The sequence below is a fragment of the Heteronotia binoei genome, chromosome 21, assembly GCF_032191835.1.
Source record: "Heteronotia binoei isolate CCM8104 ecotype False Entrance Well chromosome 21, APGP_CSIRO_Hbin_v1, whole genome shotgun sequence".
Taxonomy (NCBI): Eukaryota; Metazoa; Chordata; class Lepidosauria; order Squamata; family Gekkonidae; genus Heteronotia; species Heteronotia binoei.
This window is the reverse complement of record NC_083243.1, coordinates 36,968,340-36,983,835: the sequence shown is the minus strand read 5'-3', so window position 1 is coordinate 36,983,835 and position 15,496 is coordinate 36,968,340. Positions and strand designations below refer to the sequence as shown.

The 15,496-nt window shown below is 38.9% G+C and overlaps 1 protein-coding gene across 1 annotated transcript in view; it reads right to left on the bottom strand.

Annotated features, from left to right (window-relative positions):
- Positions 1–2,007: 2,007 nt before the first annotated feature.
- DDX24 (DEAD-box helicase 24) overlaps positions 2,008–15,496 on the bottom strand; it is a 43,226-nt gene continuing 29,737 nt past the window's right edge. The window contains exons 8-9 of the mRNA XM_060261845.1: positions 9,566–9,695; positions 2,008–3,234 (exon numbers count right to left, since the gene is read on the bottom strand). Coding sequence (XP_060117828.1) covers positions 2,984–3,234; positions 9,566–9,695 — 381 coding nt within the window. The 3' untranslated portion in view covers positions 2,008–2,983. The remainder of the gene's footprint in view (positions 3,235–9,565; positions 9,696–15,496) is intronic.

Genomic DNA, 15,496 nt, shown 5'->3' with positions numbered 1-15,496 from the left:
ATAATGTCTTATTAGGATCTTGGAGACCCCAGGCAGGGATCAGTCTGCCACCCTGGATGGTTCACTACTTGCACTGGCCCAGAAGGTGAGGAGTCTGGGGGTGGATACCTCATTTTCCATAGAGGCCCAGGTCACTGCAATTGCTAGGTCTGCCTTTTCCCACCTTCTGTAGATTAGGCAACTGGTCCCCTACCTCTCCCCCCAGGACTTGGCTACAGTGACCCATGCAAAGGTCACTTCCAAGCTTGATCACTGTAATCTCGCTTGATGTGGGCTTGCTCGAGACTGACCTGAAAACTCCAGGTAGTAGAGAATGTGGTTGCATGCCTGAAGGCATTGCCTGTGTGGGCATATGTTTGGCAAACGTTATGCCGCTTCCACTGGCTACCAATTGAGTACCGGATCCGTTCCAAGGTGTTGGTACTGACCTTCAAAGCCTTGCGTGGCCTGGGACCGCCTCTTCCCATACGTAGCCCAAAGAGCCTTGCACTCACTGGATCAACATCTACTGGTTACCCCTGGCCCAGAGAACATCCACTTGGCCTCGATCAGGGTCAGGATTTTTTCTGCCCTGGCTCTGGCCTGGTAGAATCAGCTCCAACTGGAGATCAGGGCTCTGTGGGATCTTTTACCATTCCACAAGGCCTGTAAAGTGCAGCTGTTCCACCAGGCTTTTGGGGGAGGTGGTGGGCATCTACTCCCTGCTGCAGTTCCCATTTTGTTGACGTGTCCATTTGACTCCATCTCTGTAGCCCAAAGAGGCCATAAGAATGTAAGAGAAGCCATGTTAGATCCGGCCAATGATCCATCCAGTCCAACACTCTGTCACACAGTCGTCAAAAAAACCAGGTGCCACAAGGAGGTCTACTAGTGGGGCCAGTACACTAGAAGCCCTCCCACTGTTGCCCCCTCCAAGCACCAAGAATACAGAGCATCACTGCCCCAAAGGTCCTTATGTAACTGCTGTTTTAGTTTTCTTGTTTTAATTATCTTTTTTATTAACTATGTATTGATAATATCAATTGTCTGTTTAATTGGAATTTTATTGTGATGAGTCACTGACTCTGTTTTCTTACTGTGACCCACCCTAAGCCTGCTTGCAGGGAGGACAGAATAAAAAGTTAAAAAAAAATTTATCCCCAATCGCTAATCTTCAACCAGCCAGCTTGGGTACAGACTAGCATTTCCAAGGTTACAAGGATTTACACCCATAAAGTGTGATTTTCTGGCCCACCCCTCCAGCAGCCTGACTCTGGGGGGGAGGTCCTGTGGCCCCCAAGAAATGGACTTCAAGTGGTTATTTTTGTACTGCTGTAAGAAGGGAGAAAGTTGTACTATACAGGTAGAAACCCCTGGACTAGAAACATTAGTCTGGATCCAAACTGCTCTCCCTTAGCCAAACCTGCTTCACAGGAATGTTGGGAAACTGAAATGGAGGAGGGGAGAACAATTCGCATTGCCCTGAGCTCCTTGAAAGCAGAGTAGGACAAAATTGTACTAACTAAATAAAAATACCCCTCCAGCTGTCACTAGTAGCAGACAAATTAGGCAGATACAGAAAAAAAAATATGTAATTTACATTATTATGACTGCAATAGAAATCAGAGAGTAAACTAGAGCCAAAAGGTTAAGGTGGCTGACAAATTAGTAGGAAGAAAACCAAGATGTTGCATAAGGGACTGCATCCAATACTCCCTCTACGCTGTGGAATCTTGTGAGCAAAACTTCTGCTTGGTGAGCTACTGGCATTGAAGTTGTGAGCTACATAAATTAGTTTGCTCGGGCCATTTTTCCTGAGCTAAGACAAAAATGTGTGAGCTGCAGGCTAAAAAACTGTGAGCTAGCTCACACTAACTCAGCTTAGAGGGAACACTGCATCAAAACACTTTCCAGTGTTTCTTCATGTTTGCCACCTGTGCCAAGGGAATGCCAAGTATTTTCTGATAATGAATATTCATGTAAGCCCCATTCCAAAATCAAAATATTTAAAACATTTTAGAAAGTGTGGCAAGTCCAAGATAAAAGGATAAAAGTTCATCCCCAATTTTACTCAGTGGACATTTCATGACATGTTTTAAATTTCCTCAGCCCAAAAGAGAACGTGACAGAAGCAGTCTAAACCAACAATACACACAAACATCATGTACTGACATAAGACTTCTTGGTGTTCTTCAACAGGGAGATGCAAAGCTCCACACTTCAAAGGAGTGCTATCCCTGAGAACACCTTTACACACACCTGTGCCGGCTTGGTTCTGGCTGTCAATCTGAGCAGTTGTGAACATTTCCAATCATTTATTCCTTCTGGATGATGTGTTGATATGACACACAAGAGTCACATTCACCAGAGCATCCAGAAGGGTGCAATGGGCTGGATCCAACCTTCTGCAAATGGAGGGAGTTTGCTGAAATGGAAACTTTTCCCGTTTGCCCCCTGCAATCTCTACAAAACAGCTGCCAAATGGCAGGAGAACCTTGAAAACAACACGTCACGTAGCTTAAGAGGCTTCAGCAAGCAGGGGTTATCGGATCCCCCCTCCCTTTGAAAGAGCACAGCGGACACAGTGAATGGAGCAAAAGCCCCTACAAAAATAAGGGGGAGCAACTTTAGCGATTCCCTACTTTGTTTCCCCTACTTGCTACAGTCCCCTGTGCTGATCCTCTGACCCTTAGCCATGGCTTTTGGGGGGAGCATGGGGAGGGGATGCTGGAGAAATGTGGGGAAAGAGCCACTTCTGCAAATTCCTCTATTCACAGCAGCTGAGGATCCAAACCAACACAGACCAGAAAGAACCACACTGGCAGAACTGTATTTGTAGCTACTGACAGTGGTATGCAGGAGCAAAAACAGTGGTAGGGGTGGCAAACATTGCAGGACAGGTGTGTTTATAAAGGTAATCAAAACACCTGGGAGCCAGGTGGGAGGAATAAGGGTTTTCCTCTTGTGGGAGGAGTAAGGGTTTTTGATCTTGGCACCACTCCTATCAGATGTCCACATTTTGCTTCACCTTCTTCTTCTTCTTCTTTTTCCTCTGTGCTTCTGACATGGCACCCAGTGCAGACTGGGAACTCGTCTCCGAAAGATCAGGCAAGAGCAGTTTTCCAGACTGGGTTGGGTATTTGGTCTTCATAAGATTTTTAAATACCGGCTGGGACAGCAAACGCTTCAGATGCTTCTTCATCCCTTTCACCATCTTCTGTTTCTGACTCTCTTCCTGCTCACTGGGCCGGCCTCCTGCAGGCATACATTTAATTTTATTTTAAGAATAAAAATAATGGCTTTTTAAAAAAAAATCACACATTGCTGAGGATTCTTTATTAAAACATTAATATCCTGCTTTTCCTCAGGGTTGAAAGCAACACAATGTTAGAAACATTTTCAGTTAAAACCAAAATAAGATACCAAACCCCAAATCTCTCCCCCACCTTAAAAGATGCCTGCCATTCAAATCCCTGGCAAATAGGTCTTGCTGCACTTCCTGAAGATCTCCAGGCATGGGCACTGGGGCCCCCTCACCTCTTCAGGGAGGCCACTCCACAGAGCCGGAGCCATGATGGAAAAGGCCCAGGCTCAGGTTGATGCCACAGAGGCCACCCTAAGTGGTGGCACAGTCAACAGATGGCTGCCTGGCAACCACAGTTGGCACACAGGGACATATACACTTACTTGGATGTACACAATGTTTCGTGTCACTAAAAAAAATTCAGATTCCTAACATAGTGGTGGGTATTCTCACCAATATGAAGAGATCAGCATATACCTAAGTAGACAAATGGGCTGCCATTTTGCAACTATGAGATCCTAGGTCCAATTCCCAACAACTCTGGATTAAAAACTGCAAGGCTGGATTAGATGTTATTTCTAGTCACAGAAGTAGGGGATGGCCATAGTTTTGAGGAAGTGTATATGCTGCGCGTACATAGGGCTTTTTTTGTAGCAGGAACTTCTTTGCATATTAGGCCACACACCCCTGATGTAGCTAATCCTCCTGGAGCTTACAGGGCTCTTAGTACAAGGCCTACTGTGAGCTCCAGGAGGATTGGCTACATCAGGAGTGTGTGGCAAAGCAATAATAGCCGACTTTATGGAAGATGACCCTGTGGAGATAGGACGTTTGTGTGATTATGTTTACAGGGTCAATTCAGAATTTGCCAGAAAGCGCAAGCTACCCAGGGATGTGGTAGTGAAGTTTACCACAAGAGACGTGGTGGGAAGGATCTTAAGTAAGCAATTTGAAAGCCCATTGGTGGTGGAGGAAAGCAGAGTGCGGATGTTGAAGGAACTGCTGAGGAAAGTCACCACTGACAGAAAACAATTCAAGAAACTGACAGATAAGTTGAGAGAAAAGGATAGAAGATACAGATGGATTTTACCTGAAGGTCTTAGCTTTGAATATAAAAGACTGAGGAAAACAATAGTGGCCATGCAAGGCATGAATGAATTTTTGGCGGACAATAAAGAATTTGAGGATACAAAATAATGGAAAAATCATTATGGATTACAAATTAATTTCTTGGAATGTAAATGGACTTAATTCATCTCAAAAAAGAAAAGCAATTTTTCATTGGATTAAAAAGCAGAGATGTAATATAGTATGTTTACAAAGAGTACATATTAAGCAATTGGATTACAAATTTTTGTGGAATAAGGCTTTGGGGGAAGAATTTTTTTCCTTAGCTAAAGGGGGAAAAAAGGGAGTGGTCTTTTTATATTAAAAAAGAATTGGAGCCAAAATTGGTTTTTAAAGACAATGGATACATTGCTGTGGAGGTGTTTATGAATGAAAAAAAGACATTGTTGGGACTATATGCCCCTAATGGGGCAAAAGATGCTTTTTTTAAAGACATTCAGCAACAACTTGATCAAATGACTTATGAACAGGTAATGTTAACGGGAGATTTCAATGGAACAATTAAGAACTCTCTGGATAGATTGGGAAACAAAAAGAAAAATGATGGTAAGCTGCCAAAGTCTTTTGGAATTAATAAAGCAAGAAAGTTTGGAAGACATCTGGAGAAAGTTTAATCCTAATGTACGTGACTACTTTTTTTTCAGCAAGGTATGATTCCTTCTCAAGAATTGCTGGACTACGAAGGATTTGGGACTTATTACTAATAAAATAGAGATTCTTCCAAAAATAGGTGCAGACCACAATCCATTAATGTGGTCAGCAAAGGGAAGGAGAAAGAGAAGAAGATGGAGACTAAATGAAGACCTGTTGTTAAAAACTGAAGTAGTAAAATCTCTTGAACGAGAGACCAAAGCTTTCTTCCAGGCTAATGAAGACCAAGAGGTTAATATTCAGACTGTATGGGACACGTATAAAACTGTTATGAAAGCATTACTAATTACATTGAACAATAAAGATAAAAGAGCCAAGGAAAAACGACTGAAGGACTTGCAAGCAGAAATAGGCAGAAAAGAAAATGATTTGAAGAAAAGACCGGGGGGGGGGAATAATGAGAGAGATAACAATTCTACAGAATCAATTGAGACATTTATTGAATAAAGAGGTGGAGTGGAATTTAAAAAGGCTACAGCAGAAATCATTTGAAGGCGCTAATAAACCAGGGAAATACTTGGCCTGGCAACTGAAAAAAAAAGGGAGAAAAAGTTCATAAACAAGATTTTTTCGGAGGGTAAAGAAATTGTGGACCAAGCTGGAATTAAAAGGGAGTTCTATAAATTCTATGCCAAATTATTCAAAGGTCAACAAGTAAATAGAGAGAAAATCGATGCCTATTTGCGAAAAATTAAAGTACAACCCTTAAGTGAGAATATGCAAAAGATTCTGAACGATCCAATTGAGAAAATAGAAATTGAAGCAGCAATTTGTTCAATGAAATTAGGAAAAGCTCCGGGTCCTGATGGCTTTTCAGCAAAATTCTATAAAGTCTTGAGAGAAGTACTAGCACCAAAACTTCAAAAATTGATAAACTGTATAAGGCAACATGGGAAGGTGCCAAATACATGGAAAGAAGTCTTTATTTCTTTGATTCCGAAAGATGATAGAGATTCCACAAATGTAAAAAACTATAGACCGATCTCACTATTGAACGACTATAAGATTTTTGCTAGAATTCTAGCGGAATGACTCAAACAGCATTTGAACATTTCTATTCAAGAGGAACAAGCAAGTTTTCTCCCCAGAAGGTAAATAAGAGACAATATCAGAACTGTAATAGATCTTGTAGAATATTATAATAAGCATCCAAAAAAAAGAGGTGGCTTTATTTTTTGCTGATGCAGAAAAAGCTTTCGACAATCTCAACTGGGACTTTATGTTTGCTGTGATGGAAACAATGAAATTAGGAGATGATTTTATAAGGATGATTAAGGCAATATACACAGAACAACAACCTGAACTTTGTGTGAATGCTGACTTGACTGAGCAGATGAAGATTAGCAAAGGCACAAGACAAGGCTGCCCTCTATCTCTGTTGTTGTTTATAATGACCCTAGAGGTCCTGCTGTCTCAAATTGATGATAATGAGATTGAGGGTTTGAAGTTGAAAGGTTTTTCATATAAATACAGGGCCTTTGCGGATGATGTGATGTTTATCAATGAAAATCCATTGCAAGTGACACCCTTGTTGTTAAAGAAAATTAAAGAGTATGGTGAGTTAGCAGGCTTTCATATTAACAAAGAAAAATCGAAAATCCTTACTAAGAACTTGTCATCAGGCAAACAGAGCTACAAAATGTTACAGGTTGTGAAGTTGCTTCAAAAGTAAAATACTTAGGTGTAGAAATTACGATGAGAAATATTGATTTATATAAGAATAATTATGAAAAACTTTGGCATAAGATTGAAGAAGACATGCTAAAATGGAATAAATTGAGCTTATCTATGTTGGGGAGGATATCTGGTATTAAAATGAACGTTTTACCAAGAATTATGTTTCTTTTTCAAACCATTCCAATTGTGAGAGATAAGAAACAATTTAATTGTTGGCAAAGAAAGATCTCAGAATTTATATGGGCAGGCAAGAAACCAAGAATTAAGATGAAAATCCTGGCGGATGCAAAAGAAAGAGGTGGCTTCCAATTACCTGATTTAATGCTATATCATGATGCAGTATGTTTGGTATGGATTAAGGACTGGATGACTTTGCTCAACAAAAAATTATTGGCTTTAGAAGGGCAAGGAAATATTTTTGGTTGGCATGTATATACGTATTACGGGAAAGAGAAGATGGATGGTTTTTTCTCACACCATTATATAAGGAGGAACTTGCTGAATACATGGAAAAAATATACCGTATATACTCGAGTATAAGTCGACCCGAATATAAGCCGAGGCTTCTAATTTTACCCCAAAAATCTGGGAAAACTTATTGACTCGAGTATAAGTCGAGGGTGGGAAACGCAGCAGTTACTATTCCTGTGGCAGGTAAGGCCACAATGCTGCTTGCAATGAAAGATGAGGAGAATGGTGGTGCAGAACACAAATCAACAATACCAAGGCAGAAGTCATTTCTGGTCAGACTGAAAACACCAGTCCCAGCACGACCCCTCCCCCTTCACTGAGGAGAGGAGAGCAGGGGGCAGCTTTAGCTGTCCTTGGAATTCCGGGGATGCGGGCGGAATAGTGACTCGAGTATAAGCCGAGGAGGGGTTTTTTCTGCCCAAAATTTGGGCAGAAAAACTAGGCTTATACTCGAGTATATAGGGTAATAAATATGGTGATGAGAGAAAATCACTTTGGATAGTGCCAACTGAAGTTATAAATTTGTCTCAAAGTCCACGAGAAGAGAAATACGTATCATATGAAAAACAGCTAAAATTTCAGGGAGGTAAAGTAGAAATGAAATCGGCTGAAGAACTGCAAGGAAAATTTGATCGGTTTCAATTGCGTCAGATTAAAAGCTTGGTGGAAAAAGATATTAGAAGTACAGGTATAAGATATGAAAAAATGGAAATGGAAAAAATGCTGTTGGGTGAAAATAAAAAATTGATTTCAAGGACTTATAAGTTGTTATTGAAATGGTCTACAGAAGAGGAGGTTGTGAAACCTCAAATGATTAAATGGGCAATAAACTTTAATAAAGAAATACAAATGGAAATGTGGGAACACCTATGGAAGAACTCTATGAGAATTTCAACGTGTTATAATATAAAAGAGAACTGTTTAAATGCTGTATAGGTGGTATATGACACCTAAAAAACTAGCAAAAATGAACAATCAAGCTTCAGATAGGTGTTGGAAATGTAAAAAACATGAAGGTTCTTTCTACCATATGTGGTGGACTTGCGAAAAGGCAAAACAATTTTGGCTAATTATTCAACAAGAGATTTTGAAAATCTTGGGATATAATATTAAGAGAATACCGGATGTCTTTCTGGTGGAATTACAAATGGAAAGCTTTCCAAAGCAAGACAGGACATTGTTATGGTATTTGCTTTCAGCTGTGAGGACATTGTATGCGCAAATGTGGAAGCAAGATAAAATACCAGAAAAATGGGACTGGATCTTAAAGGTTCTTAATTGGAGTGAAATGGACAAACTTACTAGAATCTTGAAAGACTGTAACCTGGAGAAAATTAAAGAAGATTGGAATAAATTCCAAAATTATGTGGAGATACAATGGAAGGTGAAGAACCATCTAGTGGTTTTTGATAATGTTCACTGAACTTTAAAAGAGAAAAAGGGCTGTGATTACTGAGTATTGTTTTAGTAGTGAAATAAGAATAGTAGTTATATTGGAGTTAAGATAAAGTTAAGTGAATGATAACTTTTAGTTAAGATTCTATATATGGGAATTTTTACTTTTAAAAGGTTTTTAATTTGTTTTATATACTGGCGGAGGTCACAATTTGGAGGGAGGGATGGGTGGGAAAATGTGTAATGTATTGATGAACTATATTTAGATTCTGATAGTAGAATATTTTTCAATATATTGCAAAATAAAAACTTTGTTACGGAAAAAAAAAAGGAGTGTGTGGCAAAGGAGTTCCTGCTACAAAAAAGCCCTGTGCATACAGAAAGGTTCCACATTTAGTCCTTGGCATCTCAAGTTAAAAAGGTCTTGAAAGACCTTTGCCTTAGAACTTGGAGAACTGTTGCCAATTGGAGCTATCTATTGTGGGACTGGACAGACAACAGATCTGTCTTGATAGAAGGGCCATTGTTCATAAGAAGAATACCCTAGCAGAGTAGTGCCACTCATGACCCAAGAACCCAGAGATTTCAGACCATCACACTCTGGAATTCTGTGAATTTCAATGTCAGAATCCATAAGGTCTCCATTCATATAACAAAGTGTTTCTTTGGAAAACATTCAGAGATGGGATTCCCTGCATTCTGCAATTGGTACCCACATGCTTTGTCTATCTAAACAAACGAACTGTCTCTTGTTGAGTCTGATTTTGATTAAGAGTTGTGTTTTAAAGTCAAACATACATATACATTCCCAGAATACTTTTAGACCCAGATATGGACACAAACCAGAATTCTAACGGTGGAGTAACAAGGGCTGTTGCACGCATCTCTGTATTTCAGGTGATATCCACGTGATTCCTTAGTGGTAGCCCCCCCCCCTCTCCCTCACATGCCCCTACTTGCCTAAGAGGGCCTCATCATCCAGGTCCAGCTCCAGGGCATCCGCAGCTTGCTGCAGCCAAGAGTTATGCTGTTTGGCTCGGTTGCTGAAATATTCCACCTTCTCAATCTGTCGTGCCAAGTTCACCCGCTCCTGCAACAAAGCACAGTGGCATTCTCTGGCACCCGATTCTTTGTGCCCTGTAGATTCAGGATGTCGATGCTCCGCAAAGCACAATTCAAAACCCCAGCCTTAGAGATTTACACAAGTCTGAACAAAGCTAGGACACTGAGCTTGGAACATACGAAAAAGCAAGCATGATAAAAAAAAATCGTAGTATGGAAGGAAGGAATAGTAGTATAGAAGGAAGGGAGGCAACAACCTTGGAGCATGCAAAAGATCTTGGTTCAGCCCTGGCTCAAAGGACCTCCAACTTGATTGGCCCTCCTTCCAACAGCAGAGGTCACTTCAGTTAGAGGCAGCCTCCTTAGATTGGAGGAAAGTTTCAAACTTTTCTCAGAGGAGTGATCAGGTATGAGCAGAATCCACCATCGTGAGGCTTAACAGCTGACCTTGTACCAGATGTTATCACTTCATCTAGCTCACCTTACAGGTTTGTGGTGAAGACAGGGCTTTTTGTGCAGAAAAGGCCCAGCAGGAACTCATTTGCATATTAGGCCACACCCTCTGATGGCACCATTGTTTTGCACTGGGCTTTTCTTTAGAAAACCCCCAGCAGGAGCTCATTTGCATAGTGGGCCACTATGAAGCCAAGACAGCTGGAACTGCATTCCTGTACATGTCTGCTCAAAAAAAGCCCTGGGTGAAGATATGATAGGGAAGATCCACGTACACAGCCCCCAAATCCTTGATCTCAAAAGCAAGTTAAAAATGTAATAATGCAATCATTATTTTTTAAAAGCCTGCATGCCCACATATGCTTATATTCAGCAATTTATAGAACATCAATACTCTTTATTTTTAGGCTTCCGGGGAGGAAAATGGCGAGCTGAGTTGTCTCTCGTAACGGGAGCAAGCTGAAGGTCTTGTTCGGGGTAGTGGAGGGCAAACCAAAGCCCACTGCCTACCTTTCTCAGTGAGAGAAAGGTCCAAGACTTGCACTAAAAACTTTAGAAGAGATTTACCTTGGCTGAAAAGGAGCTTTGGAGAAGGGTCCTTTGAGGCTTTGAGGAGTCTCAGAAGTTTGCAAAATTATCGTCTGCAAGATCTCTCAGAGCCATCGATTTGGCATAAGCTCGTCACGATCCTAACCTTCTGGGACATTTTTAAACAACTAAAGTCTTGGAAGACCAGTGGAACTTGGATAAACAGAGGAAAAAAGGTACAGAAACTCTTCTTTCACTCCGGAGCTATTTACAGACTAAAGAGACGTTTTAAAGGTGGAAATAAGGGGAAAATATAAAACTTGCAAGTAGAAGAAGGGAAGGGTGAAGTTTGGACTATTTTGACATAAAAGACAGTGTTAAAAACTGCTAAAAATTGAAGAGAAATCATTGTTGTGTCTACTTACGATTTGTGGAATGTAAACAACCATACTGCGCAGGAATATACTGGAACAGTCCTCTAACTCTACTGAGCAAGACAGGAAGTGCGTCAAGCAATCTATAAGGTTGAAGGTGACAGAGACAGGAAGCAGTAAAGAAAAAAGCCTACTCTACATCATAGAGAAACATCGGCAGCCATTGCTGGGAGGTCCAATTTAAAACATCGTTTTAAAAAGATTGGGGACTTTAAAAAGTGACAGAAACGACAGGGAAAAGGGTAAGAAGATAAGAACTATTGACTACATTATTGGTGGGCTCCTGGGGTGATTTTAAAAGGGGAAAAAAAATCTTTAAAAGGAGAAAAAATCGCGGCCGCCATTTTGGATTTTTTAAAGACTTTTTTGTTAAATATCTTTGCTTTGGGGGCTCAGAAACCAGCGAAATTGGGCTTGCTGGAAAGGGCAAGCCCTGCTCTATTGAACCTGAATGTCAGATTTTAAATTGGTGAGGTCAAAAATTTCGTCATTTTTTTAAAGGGGAAAAATTCTTCAAAAATTTATATCTGGGCCTGGGAAGCTCAGAAGAAAATAGAACAAAGTTTAATTGAGAGAGAAAATTTAGACCTTCTGAACTTGGTAGTCAAACTTGCAAATTGTGCGACGGAAATTTTTGGTATTTTAATTGCATCCCCCTTGCTCTTTGCTTAAATGTCAGAGCCCAGGCAGCTCCGAACAAGAGCCCTTTCATTAGAAAAAATGCAAGACCAAATGGAGGCTATGGAAGCCAGGATTATGAAAGGAGTTAAGAAAATGATGGAAGAGTTGAAGGAAGAACTTACTACAGTGATTAAAAAAGAAGTGGATGACCTCAAAAACCAAATTGGGAAAATAGACAAGAAAGTACAGGAGGTGGAGGAGAAAGTTAAAACACATGATACCACCTTGCTGAAAGTACAAGAAAAAGTGACGATTCACGACTGCAAATTAATGGAAAATCAGCTACGTTTGAGAGGAGTACCTGAGGAAGAGAATGATGATTTGAAAGGATATATAACAAACATAATTGCAGAATTCTTAGAAGAAGACCCTGATAAGACTAAAAGCATGTATGATCACATGTATAGAGTCAACTCGTTATATGCCAAAAAAAATAACTTACCAAGAGATGTGGTTGTAAGATTCATGACAAAGGAAATGGTGGGAAGGATTATGAAGAGAAACTTTGAACAATCATTGATAGTAAGAGGTAGCAGAGTGAGAATTATGAAGGAGCTACCGAAAGAAGTGATAAATGACAGGAGAACATATAAAAAGTTGACAGAAAAATTGAAAGACAATGGCACAAGGTATAGATGGATAATCCCCGAGGGTGTGAGCTTTGAACTTCAGGGGAAGAGAGTCACGATCACAAATGCCCGAGAACTGAGGAGATTTTTTGAAGAAAATAAAGAATTTGCACCATGATGGATTACAAACTATTGTCTTGGAATGTTAATGGACTAAATTCACCACAAAAAAGAAGGGCAACTTTTCATTGGATTAAAAAGCAAAATTGTAATATAATTTGTTTGCAAGAAGTCCACATTAAACAAAAGGATTATAAATTTTTATGGAACAAACAATTGGGAAGGGAATTTTTTTCGTTAGCTGACCAGAAAAAAAGGGGAGTAGTTTTTTATATTAAACAAGACCTGGAGCCAAAATTGGTATTTAAAGATAAGGATGGAAGATTTGTAGCAGTGGAAATAACATCAAATGGGAAAAAAACGCTGTTATTGGGACTATATGCACCTAATGGTGCAAAAGATGTTTTTTTTAAAGACATTACACAACAACTAGATGAGTTGACCTACGATCAAATACTCTTAATGGGAGATTTTAATGGAACAGTTGAGAACTCATTGGATAGATCCGGAGGGAAAAAAAATAGTGGAAAAGAAGGAAAATTGCCAAAGTCTTTTTTTGAATTAGTAAAACAGGAAAATTTGGAGGACATATGGAGAAAGTTTAACCCTGAAGTGCGGGACTATACTTTTTTTTCTGCAAGACATAAGACATTTTCTAGAATTGACATGCTATGGGGAACCAGAGATTTAGGCCTCATAACAAGAAAGATAGAGATTTTGCCTAAAATTGGCACTGACCATAACCCAATAATGTGGATTACAAAACTGTCCAAAAGATTGAGAAGATGGAGATTGAATGAAGACTTGCTACAGAACAAAGAAACAGTGACTTTCCTAGGAAAAGAAACTAAAGAATTTTTCCAAGTGAATGATAAAGAAGATATCGATTTTCAGACGGTCTGGGATGCTTATAAAGCAGTAATGAGAGGGTTGCTGATTACTTTGAACAATAAAGATAAAAGGGAAAAAGAAAAACAACTACTGGATATTCAAAATGAAATAAAGAAAAAAGAAAGAGAGCTGAGGAAAAGACCAGGGAAAAAGAAAATTCTAAGGGAAATTTCAATATTGCAAACTCAACTAAGACATTTATTAAACAAAGAAGTAGAATGGAATTTGAAAAGGCTCCAGCAAAAATCGTTTGAAGGAGCAAATAAGACGGGGAAATACTTGGCGTGGCAGCTGAAAAAAAAGAGGGAAAATAAAATAATTAATAGAATTGTGATAGATGAAAGAGACGTAGTTACTCAAGAGGGAATAAAAAGAGAATTTTTTAAGTATTATGCCAAGCTGTTTAAAGGTGCTGAAGTAAAGAGAAAAAAGATAGATGAATATCTACAGAAAATAAAAATTGAGCCATTAACTGAGAATATGAGAAAAATTTTGAATGACCCAATTGAAAAAATAGAAATTGAGGCAGCAATCAACGTGATGAAAAATGATAAAGCTCCCGGGCCAGACGGTTATACAGCCAAGTATTTTAAAATGTTTAAAGATGGATTAATACCAAAATTACAGAAGCTGATGAATGCAATAAGAGTCAAAGGGAAGGTACCAAATACATGGAAAGAAGCTGTTATTTCTTTGATACCTAAAGAAGAAAGAGATGTTACAAATGTGAAAAATTACAGACCAATTTCACTTTTGAACAATGATTATAAAATATTTACAAGAATTCTGGCAGAACGTCTTAAGCAATATTTGATAAATTTTATAAAAGAGGACCAAGCCGGTTTTCTTCCCAAAAGACAAATAAGAGACAATATTAGAACTGTTGTAAATATTGTAGAATATTATGAAAGACATCCAGAAAAGGAAGTAGCGCTATTCTTTGCGGATGCAGAAAAAGCATTTGACAATTTAAATTGGGACTTTATGTTTGCAGTGATGGAAAAAATGGAGCTTGGAGAAAGTTTTATAAGAATGATAAAGGCAATATATTCTGAACAAAGTGCAAGGCTGTGCATCAACGCAGATCTTACAGATGAAATGAAAATTAGTAAAGGTACCAGACAAGGCTGCCCGCTTTCGCCATTGCTGTTTATAATGACTCTTGAAATTTTACTAATGCAGATTCAAGAAGAAAAAGATTTAGAAGGACTACAAATAAAAGGATTTACCTATAAATACAGAGCATTTGCAGATGATATAATGTTTATAAATGAAAATCCTTTACAAGTTACACCTTTGTTGTTAATGAGAATACAAGAGTTTGGGGAGTTGGCGGGACTTTATATAAACAAAGAAAAATCAAAAATCTTATGTAAGAATATGCAGAAAAATAGACAACAAGAACTACAAAGACTAACGGGTTGTGAAGTTACCTCTAAGGTAAAATACCTAGGGGTAGAGATAACAATGAAAAATATTGATTTGTTTAAGAACAATTATGAAAAGCTATGGCGTAAAATAGAAGAAGATATGCTAAAGTGGAACAAGCTCAATTTGTCACTGTTGGGTAGAATAGCTGCAGTAAAAATGAATATTTTACCAAGGATTATGTATCTGTTTCAAACCATCCCCATTGTGAAAGATGCTAAGCAATTTGATAAATGGCGAAGAAAAAATTCGGAATTTGTGTGGGCCGGGAGGAAACCTAGAATTAAAATGAAAGTCCTGATAGATGCGAAAGAGAGAGGTGGATTCCAATTACCAGATTTGAAACTGTATCATGAAGCAATTTGTTTAGTATGGTTAAAAGAATGGATAACGTTATTAAATAAAAAACTTCTAATGTTAGAAGGCCATGGAAAAAAATTCGGCTGGCATGCATATTTGTACTATGGAAAAAAGAAGATGGACGGTCTTTTCTCTCACCATTATATAAGGAGTAGCTTATTAAATGTGTGGATAAAGTACAAGAAATATGGTGATGAGAGGAGACCTTTATGGATAGTGCCGGCTGAAGTGATAAAGTTAACGGCCAAAACAGTCAAGGAAAAACAACTATCATACAACCAGTTACTAAAAATACAAAGCGGGAAAATAGAATTGAAAACTGCAGAAGAACTAAACTATAAATATGATTGGTTTCAAATGCAACA